Genomic DNA, 16,490 nt, shown 5'->3' on the forward strand with positions numbered 1-16,490 from the left:
GGCTGGAGACCTTCGTGGCCATCGCCAAGACGCTGCCGTCACCCCAAGTGTACGATGTCGTGGAGGGATACGTGAAAATTTCCATGGAGTGTGCTGAGATATTCAGGCTTCTCGATGGAGAAAGGAAGCCTGAAAGTGAAGTAAGTTGGATATGGGGGCTGTCATTCAGGGGCTGGCAGCTGCAATCCCAACAGTCCCACCCTGGAGAAGACCCACCAAAAGGTCCCCAAGGAATGGTCACAGCTGCCAAGGCTGCCAGAACTCCTGGAGCGTTTGGACAGCGCTCTCAGGCACAGGGTGGGATTGTTCAGGTGTCTGTGCAGGGCTGGGAGTTGGACTGGATGGTCCTTGTAGGTCTCTTCCAGCTCAGGATGTTCTGTGGTTTTATGAATAAATAGTGCTTTGTGGTGTAAATAACTCTGTAAATTTTTGGTTTGGGTTGTTTTTGGTTTTTTTTTCTGGAAGTAGCAGTGGCAGAAGCACCTACCAAGTGGGAGATGCTCCTTTCTGTTCACAGATGTTCTTGGATTTAATGACACACACAACCAATAGTCCTGTCCAACCAGGCTGTTAAGGTTCTTTAAATGTTATCAAACGGCCTTTTAGGAAATAAGGGGATCAACAGAAGCAGTTAGGAAAGCAAAACAAAAGTAGCCTAGTGAAAGTAAATGTTTTTAGATAACTGCTGATACATCAGCGTTTCTAGGAAGCCACTGGTGAAGTTGACTTCATTTTTCTAATTTCAGCTGGACACAATTTTATCCTCCTCAGAATATGGTGAATGAACAAAGAGCTCAGTAACTTTTCACTGTGAATGCTGGTGCAGCGTTGCTTACAGTGTCGGATAGTATACAATGTACAATATTACTGCTTACAGTGCAGTGTTGTATTGTGTGGCTTTTTAACCATCACTTGCTGTTCTTTGCCCTTCAGTATCACTTTTGTCCCTGTAATGTTCAGGGACAGCCTTTCCTCCATATCTCCTTGCTAGCAGGGGCTGGTGTTTGCAGTGGGCACAGTCCCAGTGCTGTATGGATTCTGAGTTCTTCTGGCAGGAATCAGTTGCAAGATTGGAACATGATATTTTTCTCCAGCACATTTCATTTTTCGCCATCCACTTAGGAGCAATTGTCTCTTGAAGCATTGATCCCTTGAAGCTTCATGCTCTCAGGAGTGATCTTTGCAAAGAGGAAGCATTAATTTGGGAGAGAATTGAGAAGCTAATGTCGCTTTCATATGTGGAAGTTTCCTCTTGGAGTGGGGTTACTCTTTTTGTTAATGGTGGTTATTACTGGTGGCTCAGCTGATAATTTCAGGTCTCACCTGATACTGTCAGGTATTAACATACTTTTTTATCCTGCAGATGCTGTTAATCTTTCAGGCTCTAGAAGCCATTTTACTGAGGACAGCCAGCGACCTCTCACATTTTTCTGTTGTGGGAATGAACATTGTCAAAAAGCTGATTCATTCCTATATGAAACTGGTCTATGCTGCTTTGTATTCTGAAAACCACAGGTAAATCTGCTTGGTGCTCTGGTGGAGAATAATCTCTGTCAAGTGATCCGGGGGGACTGTACTAGATGTTGCAAAATTGACTTATTGCTGATAATCCACCTTTATTTAATAATCTTTTTCCACTTGTCATAAAATAATTGCCTGTGGAAGTCTTTGCAAAGTGGAAACTGGTACATGAGACAATCCAGTGCTGTGGGATGCTTGGCTGAAGCTGTACTTTCCATCAGCGGGGCTGTCCTGGTGAGAGCTAGCACGGCTGGTACCTTCAGTGCTGTTGTTTTACAGCTGCTTGATTTGTGGGGTGAGATGGATTGTGTGGAGCAGGGAGGGCAGTCTTCCTGTGAGGGCAAAAAGAGCTGCTTTGAGAGCTTTGCTTCCCTGTGTTCTTTGGAGTCACTTTCCATGTTTATAATGGATTTTTCTCTTGCAGACTGGCCTTTCTTTGGCAATTTTTTCAGTCTCTTAAGTCTGAGGTCATTTTAGGTTGTTCAATAATTGTGTTATCTAGTCTGCACCAAAAAATGCCTCATGCTCATGTGGATAGGGGAAAGAAGGTGCAAATGTCAGACATTTCAGCACAAACCTGGGAGGAAGAGGAAGGCAGAGGGAAAACCAGACTGAAATTGGTTTGTCCAAGGCCAGTGACTCATCTTTCAGTCTTGGAGCAGAACTGGAAGAGCTTTCTGTGCTTTCCTGGACACAGCTGTGCTTCCTGCACCGTGCAGTTGATCTTAGTGCAGCAGGACACAGAATCTCAAATAGGTACACTGGAAACAAATTCCGGGGCTGTGCAAGATCTGCACTTCTGACCAAGGCTTTAAAGGCTGCAGCTTCTGCAGAAATCCATCCTTCTAGAAGGTGCACAGAGGAGCTGCAGTCTCTGCATCTCTGTGCATGCATCCTCTTTGATGTGCAGAGGTGTTTCTGTCTCGATGGGATCTCTGCTTGGGTCCCGTGGCTTTCTGCAGTTGGTCCCTGACAGAAAGGCGATGATCACAGGTCACAGATCACAGATTATCTGTGATGCAGGTCTGCACTTCTGTGCATAGTGGCACTGACATGTTCCTGCTGAAATAAATGGCAAACTCCATGAATTGAGGAGTTCACAGAACCATGGAAAAGTTAAGGCTTGTCTACCCCAACTCCACTGCCATGAACAAGTGTCTTCACGTTGGTAATTTTGTCACTTTCTCCCTTTTAAACTACCCTCTAAAGGGAATATCCAGCCTCACACTGCAGCTTAGTTTTGGGGAAAACATAAAAAGGCATTTCCTTGTCCTTTCTGCCCCCGCCCTCTTTCCCAGCTGCAGTTATTGCTGCCTGAAGTAATTACTCTGGTAATTTAACTTCCCTTCCATTTTCCCTTTGGGCGTGAATCTCTTGGTTTGGCAGTCTGGGAACGGCCTGCAGCTTTTCTTGCTCTGCTTTGCTCTGTTCTTTAGGGTGAGCCGGGGGTGCCTCTCCCTGCTCTCAGCCATGGTGGCTCAGGGGCCGGATTCTGCAAGGGATGTCTACAGTCATTTTGATTTCAACAACAAGTACCTGCCTGCACTGTTGAAAAGAAGATGTAAGCAGGTAAGCTAAGGGCTGCATGCCATGGCATTTTCACCTGAGAGAGCTTAACTCTCCCTCCTGTCCTGTGTCAGGCTGAAGTCCTTGATTGTGCCCAGCTGGACCCATGGAAAGGCCTCATGTGTTTCCAGCAAGCTGTGGAGAAATAGAAATGTTCAGTTTCTGTGAACTGCCCTTCTAATGTCTGAAGCAGAGTGCAAGTGATAGTAAACTGCTGAAAACTAGACTTTCACAGTGTGGTCCCACTGAAATAAATGGAAATTAGAGAGGGGTATTGCCCAGTACTGATACAGAGTAATTTGAAAACATGAACAAGAGCCCTAAATAATCTCTAGCTGGAAATCCTTTAGAGGAATATGTGAGTCAAGAGAAAAGAGTCAGTCCTGTTTTTCCAGAAGAAACTGTCTCTTGTTCCCTTCCTGTTTGCTAAGAATGGTCAGGATTGACCCAAACCAGTGCTTCAGAACAAGAATGATGGTGTCATGGCAAATGCAAGTGTATAATGAATGCAGTGGTGTTTGCAGTGTTGACATGTTGTTTCTGGATTTTAAAGATCACTTGCAGAGCGAATGTGTGCGTTTGTGTTGGGTTTGTGCCACCTGAGATGAAAATTCGGACTTTTTCTTTATAAAGCAATCAACTGGAAGACAAAAAGCCAAACACATGGTTCCCTTTTTCCCTGGAGCCACCTTTTATAGCTCTGGAATTGTCAGGTTCCATGGATTTTCACCTCACTGCAGGAGTACCTCCACCCTTGATTTTAAATGCTTGGGTGAAGTCTTTTGACCCCAAGCTGCTTAAATGAGGTGCAAGGGGTCTGGCATCCAGAAGGTCTCACTCTTGTACAGCTTTCAGTGAAATTGGCACCGCTGGCTATCAGAGGCCCGGGTTTTTAACACTAAAACACCAGGCCCAAAGCTTACAGCAAAGTCCTGTTTCTCTTTATTTCTTCTTTCAGGCCTTTGAAGGCTGCCCAGAGAAGGAACTGTCCCGTCCCTGAAGTGTCCAGGGCCAGGAGGGACAGGGCTGGGAGCAGCAGGGCCTGGGCTAGTGGAAGGTGTCTGTGCCCATGGCAGGGCGTGGGATGAGTGATCCTGAGGATCCCTTCAGGCTCAGACCATTTGTGATTCAGTGTTCATGTCCCATGGGGCTGTTTCAGGCCAAGCTTCCGCTGCTCCCGCTGTGCCTGAGCTGGCAGCTCTGGATCCACCCTTCCACGGGCATTTCTGTGCACTGACCAAGGGTGCCCAAGTGAGGGGTTCAGGGAGGCAGCCTTTGGCATGAGCCCCTGTCAGTGTTCCTTTTTATTTCCATGTGTGCCCTGCTCTCGTGCACTGAGAATTGAAAAGCACGGGAACCAGCACATTTTCCTTTCATGGCAAAGTGATCTGTGATCTGTGCAGGAAGGTTTTTAGCTGAGCACGCCGTGGATGTGTTGCATGCAAATGTATGTCTGTGGCTGCATGCAGCATTTTTATAAGAGTTGTTTCCTTCACCCATTCATGGTGCTTCTAGGGGTATTCAGCAATTGCAGTGTCAGTTCTGCAGCTGGGCACAGTCTGCGGGCTACCAGCATTTCTAATTTATATTTACACTTGTGTGTTTCCAGGGCAGACCAGATGTCCGCATGGCCTACATTCAGTTTGCTCTCTCCTTTCTCATTGCTGGTGACAATGCAATCTTGGCACAGGTGCTGGAGCTGAAAGGTACTTCATAACTTTTGGTTTTTAAGGCACAGTCATTTATAGGTGATAATAAATAGCACCTAATTAAAAATGTCAGCCAGGTAGAGAGCACTAATAAGAAGCAAAATATAGATTTTTAACCTTATTATCTGAAAAGCTTTAAACTTCTTTGGTAGTGTGGTAAATAAGCCTCTCCTGCTTGAGAACAATAAGCTATCTGCTAAAACTTTGCAAAAGTAAAGTCTTTGGTGAAACAGATTAAAAAAATCTGTAGATCCAATAGAAAACTTTGAGGTCATAGAGTCAATAAACAAAAAAAATTCACGGCCTCCAGCCTTGCTCATAGGACAGTAACAGTGGATATGCTGCGTTAATTTTCTTTTAAAAAGGGTGTACTTCAGTTGCCTTTCTGCCCCGTGAATTGTGACCCTTGGAGAAGCTATGAGACAGTTCAGAAGGATCTGGAAATATTGTTTGAAGGAAAGCTGAAGGCTGGCTGGCAGCAGGTCATGGGAGGGGACTGAGGACTGGCTGTGGCTGCTGGCTTCTCGTGCTCCTGCCACCCAGGGCTGCTGATTGCCCTGAGGTGCTGAATCCCCTTTCAGGCTGGGGATTGCACCCTCGGCCCAGTCAGTGCAGATGGCTCTCAGTGCCTGTAGCAGCCCCAGGTCCTCCATAAACTGAGGCTGTCTCACCTTGGGATGCCCTGGGGAGCCAAAAGGTGAGGGAACCTCCCAGCAGAAACAATTCCAGGCGCTTCAAGGGGAGGAATATGACATTACTTGAATTTTAGTGTGGCATTTCAGGGCCCAGAATGTACCTAAAGTTGACAGGTGCTGTACAGTGTTAGTCAGTCAGGGTGAAGTAGGTTTGGCAGCATCACTTGCTCATAACCACAGTCACAGACACATCATCCTTCTGAGCTCTGATTGCTGCCTTTTGGCTCCTCCTGGGATGGAACAGCACGGTAAATAATGTGAAGAGGAATGGGTAGCAATGCCCTCAAGTGTTTTAGTAAGAAAAGAGCTTTCACATTTTGACTTACCATTTGAAACGTCTCTTAGATTTCATTCCAGCTATTCTTCGCTCTGAGATAAAGGAAGACAGAGTTTCTACTGTCAGTCTCCTGCTTTCCACGCTGACAGCTAAGGTATGATAGACCCTTGGATCTGTGTTGCTGCCTCCTGTTTCCTGTTTTCCTCGCTGCTGAAAGCTGTTCTGCAGTGGTTTCTCACCCAGTGTTCAGTTCCTAGGGCTGCTGGCAGTGTGCTGCTGCAGTGTGTGGCTGATGGTATGTGTTGGAGGTTGGTAGCTTGGCTGTGTTTCTGTCTCAGGATTGGAAACAGGGGAGCAGGAATTGCTGAAAGGTGTGAGAGTTGCTTTAGTGGTGGCTTTTCCTGTGCTCTGTCACCTTCTGGGCATGGCCCTGCCTCTTTCATGGGTGCTCTCGTTGCTTGTAGAGCAGCTGCACCTGAGATGTATTTTATTTATTTTAAAATGGTTTTAGTTCCAGAATCTATGACTTTTTAGTATCTGCTCTGAGCTGCTGTAGCAATGTTGCATAAGCTGTTGCATGAACAGTGGAGAGAATGAAGAAAAACACAGTTTGAAATTTAGAGTGTAGCCATAGGAGCCTGTCTCAGACTTGGGCTTTTCTCAACTGAGCAGTTAAAGCCAAAAATGTTCTGTCATTTTGCCTTTGCAATTACACAAAAAAGAAGGGTAATAAAAAGCTATCATTGAAATGTAAAATAAACGTCCTTGGAACTTTGTTTTTCAAATCTTGCTTTTCCTGTGTGGGAATCATCCACCCTGAGCTGTTGTGTTGTTGCTGGACCCCAGCACGCTGTACGGCTCTTTCAGCTTAGCAGGACAATGAGACTTACAGCATTGGCAGCAGTAAAGCACAGCAGAAGGACTGCTGAGACACTTCCTCCCCTTTCATTCACACTTGATCTGTGGTAGGCTTCACTGTGTGTACAGCCGGGTTCCCCTGGCTCTGCTCTGGGCCTGTGCTGCTCTAGACACGCTCTGCTCTCTTCAGCATCACCATCAGTCCTGTGCAGGCTGTGCAGAGGTTGGTGTGGGGTCAGGCTGCGGCAGGAGCAGGGAGACAAGCAGAGCCTTTCTCCTGCTGGGTGAGCAGGGCCAGCTCTGTGTGCTCTGGAAGAACGAGGCGTGCTGCTGTTTTGCCATGATTTTGTGACAGCTTGCAGTAAATAGAGGAGTTTGCATTTTCCCCGTTTCCAGGTGGTTCATAACAAGAACATCAGCAAGACTCAGAAGGTTCGCTTTTTCACCGCAGAAGTGTTGCTCCACATCTCCTCGCTGTACCGCTGGAATGGGATCACTGATGTCAGCCCTGAGGATTTAAAGGTCTGGCCGTGTATTTCTGTTACTCCGAGTCCTTGTGCTGCCTTCGTTTCCCCTCCTCTTGCAGCCCCCAGCTGTTGAAACGAGCCCCAGTTGCTCTGAGCTTGATGAGCTCCAAAAGAGGAATCTCAGGAGCCTGTTTAAAAGAAACCCCAAATTTCTGCTGCTTCTCGCTGGGTTTTGGCTGCAGATTTTTCACCTTTGTGTGTGCCCTCTCTGCCACATGCTTATGACCCTGCCTTTTGGTCCATCCCATGATGAGGTGCTGTAAGCACCCTTTGGAGGGGATCTGTGTGCAGGAGGTGCCTGCTTGGAGCTGTGCAGACCCCTGACCCCATTCATAAGCACACATTTCATACTGTAAGTTCTGCAGTTCCTGGCAGTCCCTGGCAGTCATAGGATCCATGATTTCCCAGCCACAGTTGTCAGGAGTCTTCTCATCCCGAGGCATCTTGAGTTGTTCTGGATTTAGAAGGTTCATGGAATTGTGGAATCACAAAATGGTTTGGGTTGGAAGGGACCTTCAACTCCCGAAGTTTCTCTTTTTGATCTGAACAAAAGCCAGACTTTGTTTTAGTATTTCTCTGAGAGGAGCCATATAAAATGTAGAGTGAGGCTGATATCTGTGATGCCAAATCTCAGATGCCTCCTTTACTCCCTTTTGGTTCTTGCAGGTGGCTCAAGGGTCTGAGGAGGTGGGCAAAGCAATGGTGAGAGAGCTTGTGCACAGTTTCCTAATGGACCTCTGCTGCTCCCTGAAACATGGCATCACCTTCTACGACCCAAGTCTGGGAACTTCTGGCAAGTAAGTCAGGGGGCAGCTGGGACTGTAGGGGGATTCTTTGCTAGAGGCAAAAGGGACGTCACCAGTTACCGTGTCTGCTCTGAAATGTGTGGTGCTAATTCACTCCCATGCAGGAAATGTGGAGGTGCATGAATTTCTTACTTCTTTGAGTATCAACTCACAAGTGATGCCAGCAGGGTGAGAGATCTTGCCTTCAGTCAACACTTAGAGAAGCTGCAGAGTTCACATCCCATGTAAAGGATCAAAATTAGGATTTCTTACTCAAAATAATTTTTTTTGTCTTCAACAGGGGAGGAAATGTGGTACTTCTGCATTTCCTGCTTGGTTTAAAAACTGCCACAGAAGATGAAATGGTTGCTGATCTCGTGGTGAATATTCTCAAGGTGTGCCCAGATTTATTGAACAGATACTTCAAGGAGAGCCAGTATTCCTTTGTTCCTAGAGTGAAGTCAGCTTGGATGGACAACATGAAGTTACTCAAGAAGGTGAGAGTATGGGTGATGGTGAGAGGCCATGCTCAGGGCAGGAGGCTCTTAACTGGGAAAGCAGGAATTGGTGTAAGAAGCAGAGGAAAATGTCACATCAGGGACATGTTTTTTGAGGTGCAGCAACATCAAAGGTCAATTAGAAAAACTTTCTGTCCTTTGTGAGTGTTCTGCTGCCTCTTTGTTTAACCTAAAATGGGCAGGTAGGATCTGGAATCTCTGGAGAAGGGATGGCCTTTAGCAGGGATGCTGGTTGCATACAGGGAGTCCATTTAGTTGAGTGGGAGTCTGGAGGATGCTCTGTAGCATTTTTGCATAAAAATGGACATTTAATGTTGCCATGACTTGTGACAAGTCCAAACCCTTCTGTAAAATGCTCCCCAGAAGAAGCTGTCATCTCCAGAACTGTATCAACGGGCTTCAATGTTTGTTTCTTTTCTTTCAGATCTACGAGGCTCAACCAGAGATCTCCAATTCTTTTAAGAGCTCAGAGTTTATTCCTGTGCCCAGATTGCTTTCCATGGTGATGGTAACAACAGTCCCTGCAGTGTGCAGCAGAGCAATGTTCACCCAGGGGCTGAATGTAAGAGCAGTCTGTGGTATTTCAGTGACTTTCCTCTCCTGGTTTGGACTGCTGCACTTAGTGTGTGCTCATTCTAGAAACTTCTGACGCTGGTTAATTACTTGTGGTTTATGCTGTCTGCCTCAGCACTGACCTGGCTTGGTGAAGCACTGGGAAATGAATTTAAATCACTGATACTGACTCCAGGTGCCTTTCACAAGCACCAGTTCTGCCACTGTCTGCTAGTGTTTTAACTGGGAGTCTGCAAACCCATGGATTCTCTACTGCTAGCTAAGGTCTAGGAAACAAGTAATTCAGTGACCCACTTTAACACACATTCAGAGTGTGGGTTCTGTGCACAGCATGGCAGGAAGCACTGAAATGTCATTAACTCACTTCCTTCTTTCAGCTGCCCAGCACAGAGGTGAAGCAGAGCATCCTGTCCCTGGTGTCCATGGTGCTGAGAAGAGCCCTGAGGAACATCCAGCACTGCTTGTCTGAAGAACCCTGGCAAAGGTCACAGATGTACACACTGCCAGCAGTGCAGGAGTTTGTGCAGCTCTACAGAGAAGCTGTCAGCAAGGTGGGAAGAGGCAGACATTGCAGCAGACAGCTGCTCTCCCTGTGCCTTGTCCTTTCAGGTTTTGCCAGGCATGGCCAGCACAGTGGCTGTGTGGCACTGAGAGCTGTGCAATTCCCTGTGTGCTTTCAGGTTTTGCCAGGCATGGCCAGCACAGTGGCTGTGTGGCACTGAGAGCTGTGCAATTCCCTGTGTCCTTTCAGGTTTTGCCAGACATGACCAGCACAGTGGCTGTGTGGCACTGAGAGCTGTGCAATTCCCTGTGTGCTTTCAGGTTTTGCCAGGCATGGCCAGCACAGTGGCTGTGTGGCACTGAGAGCTGTGCAATTCCCCTCTTTGCTTTCAGGTTTTGCCAGACATGACCAGCATAGTGGCTGTGTGGCAGTCCCTTCTGAAGCAAGAGAGAGGACACAACCAGGGCCCAGCAGAGAAGAGGGAAGGTGATGTCTCCACTGTGAAGGCAATGACCGAGACAGAAGTTGCTGAGCACCATGGTAGGCAAAGCAGGTGGAGTTACAGCTTCTTATCTCTGTGGGAATGAGTGATGGGAAACCCTCATCCCACCCTTAACTTCAGCAGAATCCAGATCTCATTGGTCTTTACTGCCCACCTGTGCTTTGTGCAGTTCCTCAGGCCTTTGGAATTGCCTGGAGCACAGTTGAACACAGAGGCTGCCCCTGCTGCTAGAGGGTTAAATAGTTTGACTTGGCTGTCCCAGGATCACAGAGTGCTTGGGGTTGGAAGGGATCTCTGTAAATCACCTTGGCTGATTGCTCTGCCTAAACCTGGGTACCCAGAACGGACTGGGGGGTGAATGGGGCTGTTCCTCGGCCTCCTGCCCTTGGCCTTTCCATGCTAGGAGCTGTTTCACAGCCGCAGAACAAAACTGGCACGGAGACTGATGTGCCTGAAAAATAATTTTTGGAGAGATTTTTGTTTGTCCAAGTTATTTCACCTGGAGGTCTTTTTTTTTTAGCAGTTAGTTACTGTGGCTACACAAATGCTTGTGTTGATGTAACACAGGAGTGGAATTAGGAGTGTTGGGAGAGGGATGGAGCAAGGGCCTCAGTTTTCATCTCTGAAATCCAGTGTCCCTCCCAAAGGGCTTCCTTCCACAGTTCCATTGCAGGGGATGGGGAGTTCAGCATTGCCTGTATTTTGGCCAACGGCCTGTGAAGTTTTCCTTGTGGGCTGGAGATTAATCTGCAACCAGTTTTACCTTTCACAGGGCACATTGCACAGAGAGACCTCCTGGAGCAGAAGGCTTTTCAGTGGATGTCCTTCTGTGCTTCTGTGCCTCCCTTTGGGCAGCAAAGTGTTGTTGGCATTGACAGTGCAAGGCTTGGAGAGCAGTGGGGCAGCTCATTGCTGCAGGACTGGAGAGCAGTGGGGCAGCTCATTGCTGCAGGACTGGAGAGCAGTGGGGCAGCTCATTGCTGAGGCTCAGCTCATTGCTGCAGGACTGGAGAGCAGTGGGGCAGCTCATTGCTGCAGGACTGGAGAGAGCAGTGGGGCAGCTCATTGCTGCAGGACTGGAGAGCAGTGGGGCAGCTCATTGCTGAGGCTCAGCTCATTGCTGCAGGCTCAGCTCATTGCTGCAGGACTGGAGAGCAGTGGGGCAGCTCACTGCTGCAGGCTCAGCTCATTGCTGCAGGCTCAGCTCATTGCTGCAGGACTGGAGAGAGCAGTGGGGCAGCTCATTGCTGCAGGCTCAGCTCATTGCTGCAGGATTGGAGAGAGCAGTGGGGCAGCTCATTGCTGCAGGACTGGAGAGAGCAGTGGGGCAGCTCATTGCTGCAGGACTGGAGAGAGCAGTGGGGCAGCTCATTGCTGAGGCTCAGCTCATTGCTGAGGCTCAGCTCATTGCTGCAGGACTGTAGCTGTAGTTCCTCAGCATTCTGAGTGCTGATGCTGTGTCACTCACTCCCAGTTCACCTTTTACACCTCTATTTGCATTGTGGTCACTGAGAGTTCTTTCCTAATGGGAGCTGAGACTCAGGGAAACAAATTTTGCCCATGGCATTCATCCTGTTCTTCCTAACTCAGCGAGGGACATCAAGTAAATAGGACAAAGTTAGGAGTTAATGTTTTGGCCCGTGCTCTCTGCTTGCTTTCAGTAATGACTGGATAACAAGTGGCTTTTGTGGCTCCTCATGTTACAGCTGAGACCCGAGATGGCTTTTCCTAGGAAGTGAGCAGTTGCCCTAAGTGCTATTGGTGTTTCTCTCGTACAGGTATTTGCTGTCTGCCTCTTGCCAGGAGCTTTCACTGAGAAAGTATTACTTTGAAAGAGGAAAGGGAAAGAAAAAAGTTTTTAACTAGAATAATAAATTTGCACCAAACTTAGTGCACTGTCTCCTGCACTTCACCAGCCCAACCTAGCTGACACAGCTGAGAGTAGAGTCCCCAGAAATCAGCAGCATGACCAGAAATCAGCAGCATGACCAGAAATCAGCAGCATGACCATATCCTTTCCTTCCCTTTCTCCTGCTGTTCAGCCCTGAACAGCAGTGGGATGGTGGGATTCCTACAGCAGGTATTCAGATGCTCAGGGTGTGTTCTGCATGTGTGAGCACTTCTGAGCCAAATGACAAATGGCAGCTCTCAATCTAAGCACTGACTAAGCAGATTTAGTTTTGGAAGTGTTCACACAGGAGTGCTGGGGAATGAAACTGGAGATTCCACAGGTATTTTTCTCATTCTTCTTGTTGGGAAGATAGCAGTCATTTCCTAGGCCAACCTGCTGGAAATGCAGTTATTAATTCTCCTGCTGGCTAATGGAGGCGTGGCACTGTGCACTCTTGCTGTGAAAGAAGAAGAAACTAATGATGGAAACATTTTGTTCAGGTTCAGATGATGCTGAGACGCTGCTTCTGAAAGCTGCACTGCTTCAGGTCATGTGTCTGTATCAGAAGGTTGTGCCCCACTTGGTAGCACAGAGCAGCTTTGATTTCAGCAAGCTGATAAAAGGTATGTGATGGGTGTTTGTATTTTCGTTTCTCTGGCTGGTTACACAGTCCTCAGCAGCAGGGAGTGTTTGCTCTTCTCCCCCTGAGGCTGGATTCTCACTTGGGCTGGCCAGCCTTGGGGGTTGCAGTGGGGATCCCATGATGTGAAGATCTCTGAGTTGCCAGCCCGTCTCACAGCTGTGTTTTAAAGCCTGACACTTGAGTTCTCTGAGGATTCAGGGATTTTCAGGTTTCCTGGACCCAACTGAAGCTGGTTTCTTGTTTCACCCTCAGGTATAGTCACTGAAAAGGGCCTGAGGAAGGAGGTCCCTCCTCTCCTGCAGCACCACATCCTGAAGGTGGCTTTGGAGCTTCCTGCCAATAAATTTGCCTGGTTCAAAGTACAGGTGAGAGCCCGATGCAAATTCGTGTTTCCTTGGTCTGTTGTCCTCAAGTCTTCCCATCTGGCATTGCCCAGTTGTCAATTAGTCCAGTCATTTTAGGAGGTGAGCCTTGTGTCAATCCACAGCCATGCCATTCTTAGCAGTGGTGGAGATCCCCTCTGACCTGAGGTTTTTGACAGGGACAGCCTCCCTGGTGAGCCCAGGAGAAGGTTCCAGTGGCTCCGTGTCTCTCTGGAGAGGAGCACAATGGGCTGGTTTCCCCTTGTCTGGAAAGCCTCAGGTTGCAGAGCAGGGAAATGAGCCACTGATGGGAGCCATCCCACCCCTTCCCAAGGAAATTCCAACATTTTTGAATGCTCCCAAAAGTAGTGGAAACCATCAGGGCCCCAGGTCTCTTTTTCAGTGCAGGCTTGTGAAAGAAGAGCTCTGTCAAGAGTTTGCTTGTCGTGTCAGGAGAAAGGAATGGACCCAAAATGGCTTTGAGGAGAGGCAGAGACACCCCTGGAGGGTGTAACAGGGCTAGACATGGAATGACTGGGGAGTAAAGTATGACTGGGGAATAAAATACGATCGATGAGAGTGGTGGCTTTGCCCTGGGTCCTTGCAGCAGCTGGGGTTCCTGTTAGTTCTGTCCTCCACTTCCCAGGATCCTACAAATGATCCTGGCTCATTAAATGCAGAGCAGGGTGGATGACCCAGTCACTTCTGGCCTGGGCACTTTTGGGCAGGTCTGTAAAACAACACACTGACCTTACACACCAGTCTCAGTGCAACATAGCCCTGTCCAGTGCTGCTGTAGCAGAGGAACTTTAATATATTTTTCTTGTAGGACATCTCTGAGGCAGAGAAGATGTCTGGTGAAAAATCAGTCTTCTATTTACTGATGAAAATGTTTGTTACAAGTAGCCATTCTCATCTGAAGATTTCCACCAAGCAGTTAATCATCAAGGTAAGCGTTTGAATTGGAATATCAGGGTATCCACTATATCCCACTGGTGTGAAATTTCAGGATTTCCCTTTTTTCTTAAGGGAGATACCTTTCCTGCATGGTTGTGTGGTCAGCAGAGTCTCCTTTCCTGTTTCTGGTGGCTGTTGTTGGGATTTGCTGTCAGATAACTGGTTACTAACAAAATGTTTTCTGGAAATAAATGCTGTGAACTGACTTCCCTGCAGCAGTTGATGAAAGAGCAAGGAAAATGTTCTTTAGTGTTTGCCCACCCTCCCTAGGCTGAATTAATTCTGGCACTGTAATAAATTCATGTGGTTTGTGCCTGCAAGGGTCTTGACATTGATCAAGAAGAGATTACTTCTGAGTTTTATTTTTTACCATTGTTTATTTATTCTGTACTTTATCATTGTTTATTTAGTCTGTACTTCAGCACTCCAGCCTTGCATAAGCCTTGGATGGTTTGCTCTGGCCCTGCAGAATAATCCTCTCTGCTACTGTCTGATACAAGCTTTGATGCCAGGAGTCTTTTTGTCTTAGAAATTAATTAGAATCCCCTTCTGTACATTTAAATTAGCTGTTTGCCTTCTCAGGAAAAACTGGTCAACTACAGGTCCACAAGACAGCAGAGGCTGTTGTTTTTAGCACCTTATTAAAAGAAGACATCTTTTAGTTTTCTGAGTAGGGCTGGAGGGTTACACTGGGAATAAATACACCCAAACTGTCCTGCCAAGGGCAAATCCAGGAGGCTGCACTGGCCCTGGGCAGGGCTCTTCATGCAGTGTCCTGCAGTGTTCATGGCACATGAACTGGATTGGATTGGATCTCTGCATGTGGCTCCAATCAGAGAGGCCACTGGAACATCCAGCCCAAAGCTGCAGTGGTTGAATTGTGTCCTGCAGCGTTCATGGCACATGAACTGGATTGGATTGCATCTTTGCATGTGGCTCCAATCACGGAGGCCACTGGAACATCCAGCCCAAAGCTGCAGTGGTTGAGTTGTGTCCTGCAGCATTCATGGCACATGGATTGGATTGGATCTCTGCATGTGGCTCCAATCACAGAGGCCCCTGGAACATCCAGCCCAAAGCTGCAGTGGTTGAGTTGGGGTTTAGCTGCCCCTGGCCCTTGCAGGGGTTTAAAGGCAGGTTCTCCTGGTCTCCCAGTAATGAATGGCTGACCCAAGACCTGCTCCAAATGTGCCATTTTCCTGCTGGGTTTGGATTCCTTTTGCCAGGTGGGAACATGGCCTGCCTTGTTCGTGCCTCCACTTCCCACTGCAGCCCATTGCAGTTTCTCTGAGGGGAATGCAGGAGCAGGGGGGTCAGGGCAGCTATGTCAGCAGAGAGGCTGCCAGGAATAGATGGCAAGGACTGGTTTTTCTGTGCAGGGCCATGTAACTGAAGGCTTGTTTTGGCATTTCACATTCTGTTCCTGCTGTTTCTGTGAGAGCTCCAAGTGCATTTCTATTTCTATTTCAAGACTCTGCCAAAAATAGTGAATTATATTAAAATGAATCCTTTTTCCTTCATTTTTTCTTTATTTAAATGAATTACCCTGCCAGGTTCATGTGAGCAGCAGTTATTTTTAGAGTTGCTGCTGTTGTGCACAGAGCAAATGTGGAACAACTGAGTTGTGATGGCTTCCTTTTGTTCTGTGTGTGGAGAGAAGCAAAGGCTCAGGCTGATCCTGTGTGGTGTGGGTGCCAGGCTCAGGAGGCTGGGCAAGGTTCCCTCTCTGCTGACAGCTCGGGGCAGGGAGTTTGAGCATGGTGTCACTCCAGCTCCTTCCTCTCCTCTTCTCCCTCCTCCTTTGCTGCTTCTCGAGCCGGAGCACAGGGCCAGCAGGTCTGGGTGCTCGGGGTCGGGGCCTGAATGCAGAGAGCAGGAAAGTGGGGAAATGTCCCGGTGTGTCACAGCCTGTCTCTTGGCTCTGCTGCGTCTGGGGTACCCCACCACCCCACAGCTTGCACTTCTCTCTGTGGCCACAACCACTGCTCGTTTACCTGGCTGTTTGTCCATCTGCCTAATTGTTTTATGTACAAGTGGCCTGGCTTAGGTTTAATTTGGCAATGATTTTCCTTTATCCTAGATCAGCAGTTTTCTACATCTCCCCTACAGGGTATTTTAAGGTGCTTTTCTTTCCTGCCTGTGACGATCTACAGATGTACAAGCCTCTGAAAGCAGTATAACCTGCTTGCCAGAAATTGTAGAAGTAAGATTTTTATAGTGCAGTCAGAGTCCCCCTGGTGAGTGGGAATAAGGCCTCTGGAGCTGAGGGGCTGAGGAGAGTGACAGATCCTTCTTTTCATCAAGCTCTTCTTTTCTTTCCCCAAAGAGGGAATCATGGAGTTGCTGTACGAAAAGATCTGTATCTCTTGGGGTTTTGTATTTTAGGTGTTTAGAGGTTTATTTACACACCACCCCTTTGTTTCCTGGACAGGTTTTACGTGACAGTGGAGTGTTTGAGTACACATGGAAGGAACTTTCAGTTTGGCTGGAACACTTGGATAACACAAAAGAAGACCAGAAGGAAGCAGTGATTCAGTTTTTGGAAAGGGTAACAGTGTTCAAATTAGCTGGATAAACAATGCAAAGAACAGAGTTAGTGGAAAC

General features: G+C 47.6%; 1 protein-coding gene across 1 annotated transcript in view; it reads left to right on the top strand.

Annotated features, from left to right (window-relative positions):
* Window positions 1–16,490, top strand: part of URB1 (URB1 ribosome biogenesis homolog) — a 42,228-nt gene that overhangs the window by 2,078 nt on the left and 23,660 nt on the right. Inside the window, exons 2-16 of the mRNA XM_066571810.1 lie at window positions 1–140; window positions 1,364–1,515; window positions 2,958–3,090; window positions 4,697–4,793; window positions 5,837–5,922; window positions 7,023–7,148; window positions 7,820–7,950; window positions 8,240–8,435; window positions 8,881–9,018; window positions 9,407–9,580; window positions 9,924–10,071; window positions 12,425–12,547; window positions 12,820–12,932; window positions 13,759–13,878; window positions 16,318–16,434. Of these exons, the coding sequence (XP_066427907.1) occupies window positions 1–140; window positions 1,364–1,515; window positions 2,958–3,090; window positions 4,697–4,793; window positions 5,837–5,922; window positions 7,023–7,148; window positions 7,820–7,950; window positions 8,240–8,435; window positions 8,881–9,018; window positions 9,407–9,580; window positions 9,924–10,071; window positions 12,425–12,547; window positions 12,820–12,932; window positions 13,759–13,878; window positions 16,318–16,434 (1,994 nt within the window). The remainder of the gene's footprint in view (window positions 141–1,363; window positions 1,516–2,957; window positions 3,091–4,696; window positions 4,794–5,836; window positions 5,923–7,022; window positions 7,149–7,819; window positions 7,951–8,239; window positions 8,436–8,880; window positions 9,019–9,406; window positions 9,581–9,923; window positions 10,072–12,424; window positions 12,548–12,819; window positions 12,933–13,758; window positions 13,879–16,317; window positions 16,435–16,490) is intronic.

The sequence above is a fragment of the Molothrus aeneus genome, chromosome 2, assembly GCF_037042795.1.
Source record: "Molothrus aeneus isolate 106 chromosome 2, BPBGC_Maene_1.0, whole genome shotgun sequence".
Classification (NCBI taxonomy): Eukaryota; Metazoa; Chordata; class Aves; order Passeriformes; family Icteridae; genus Molothrus; species Molothrus aeneus.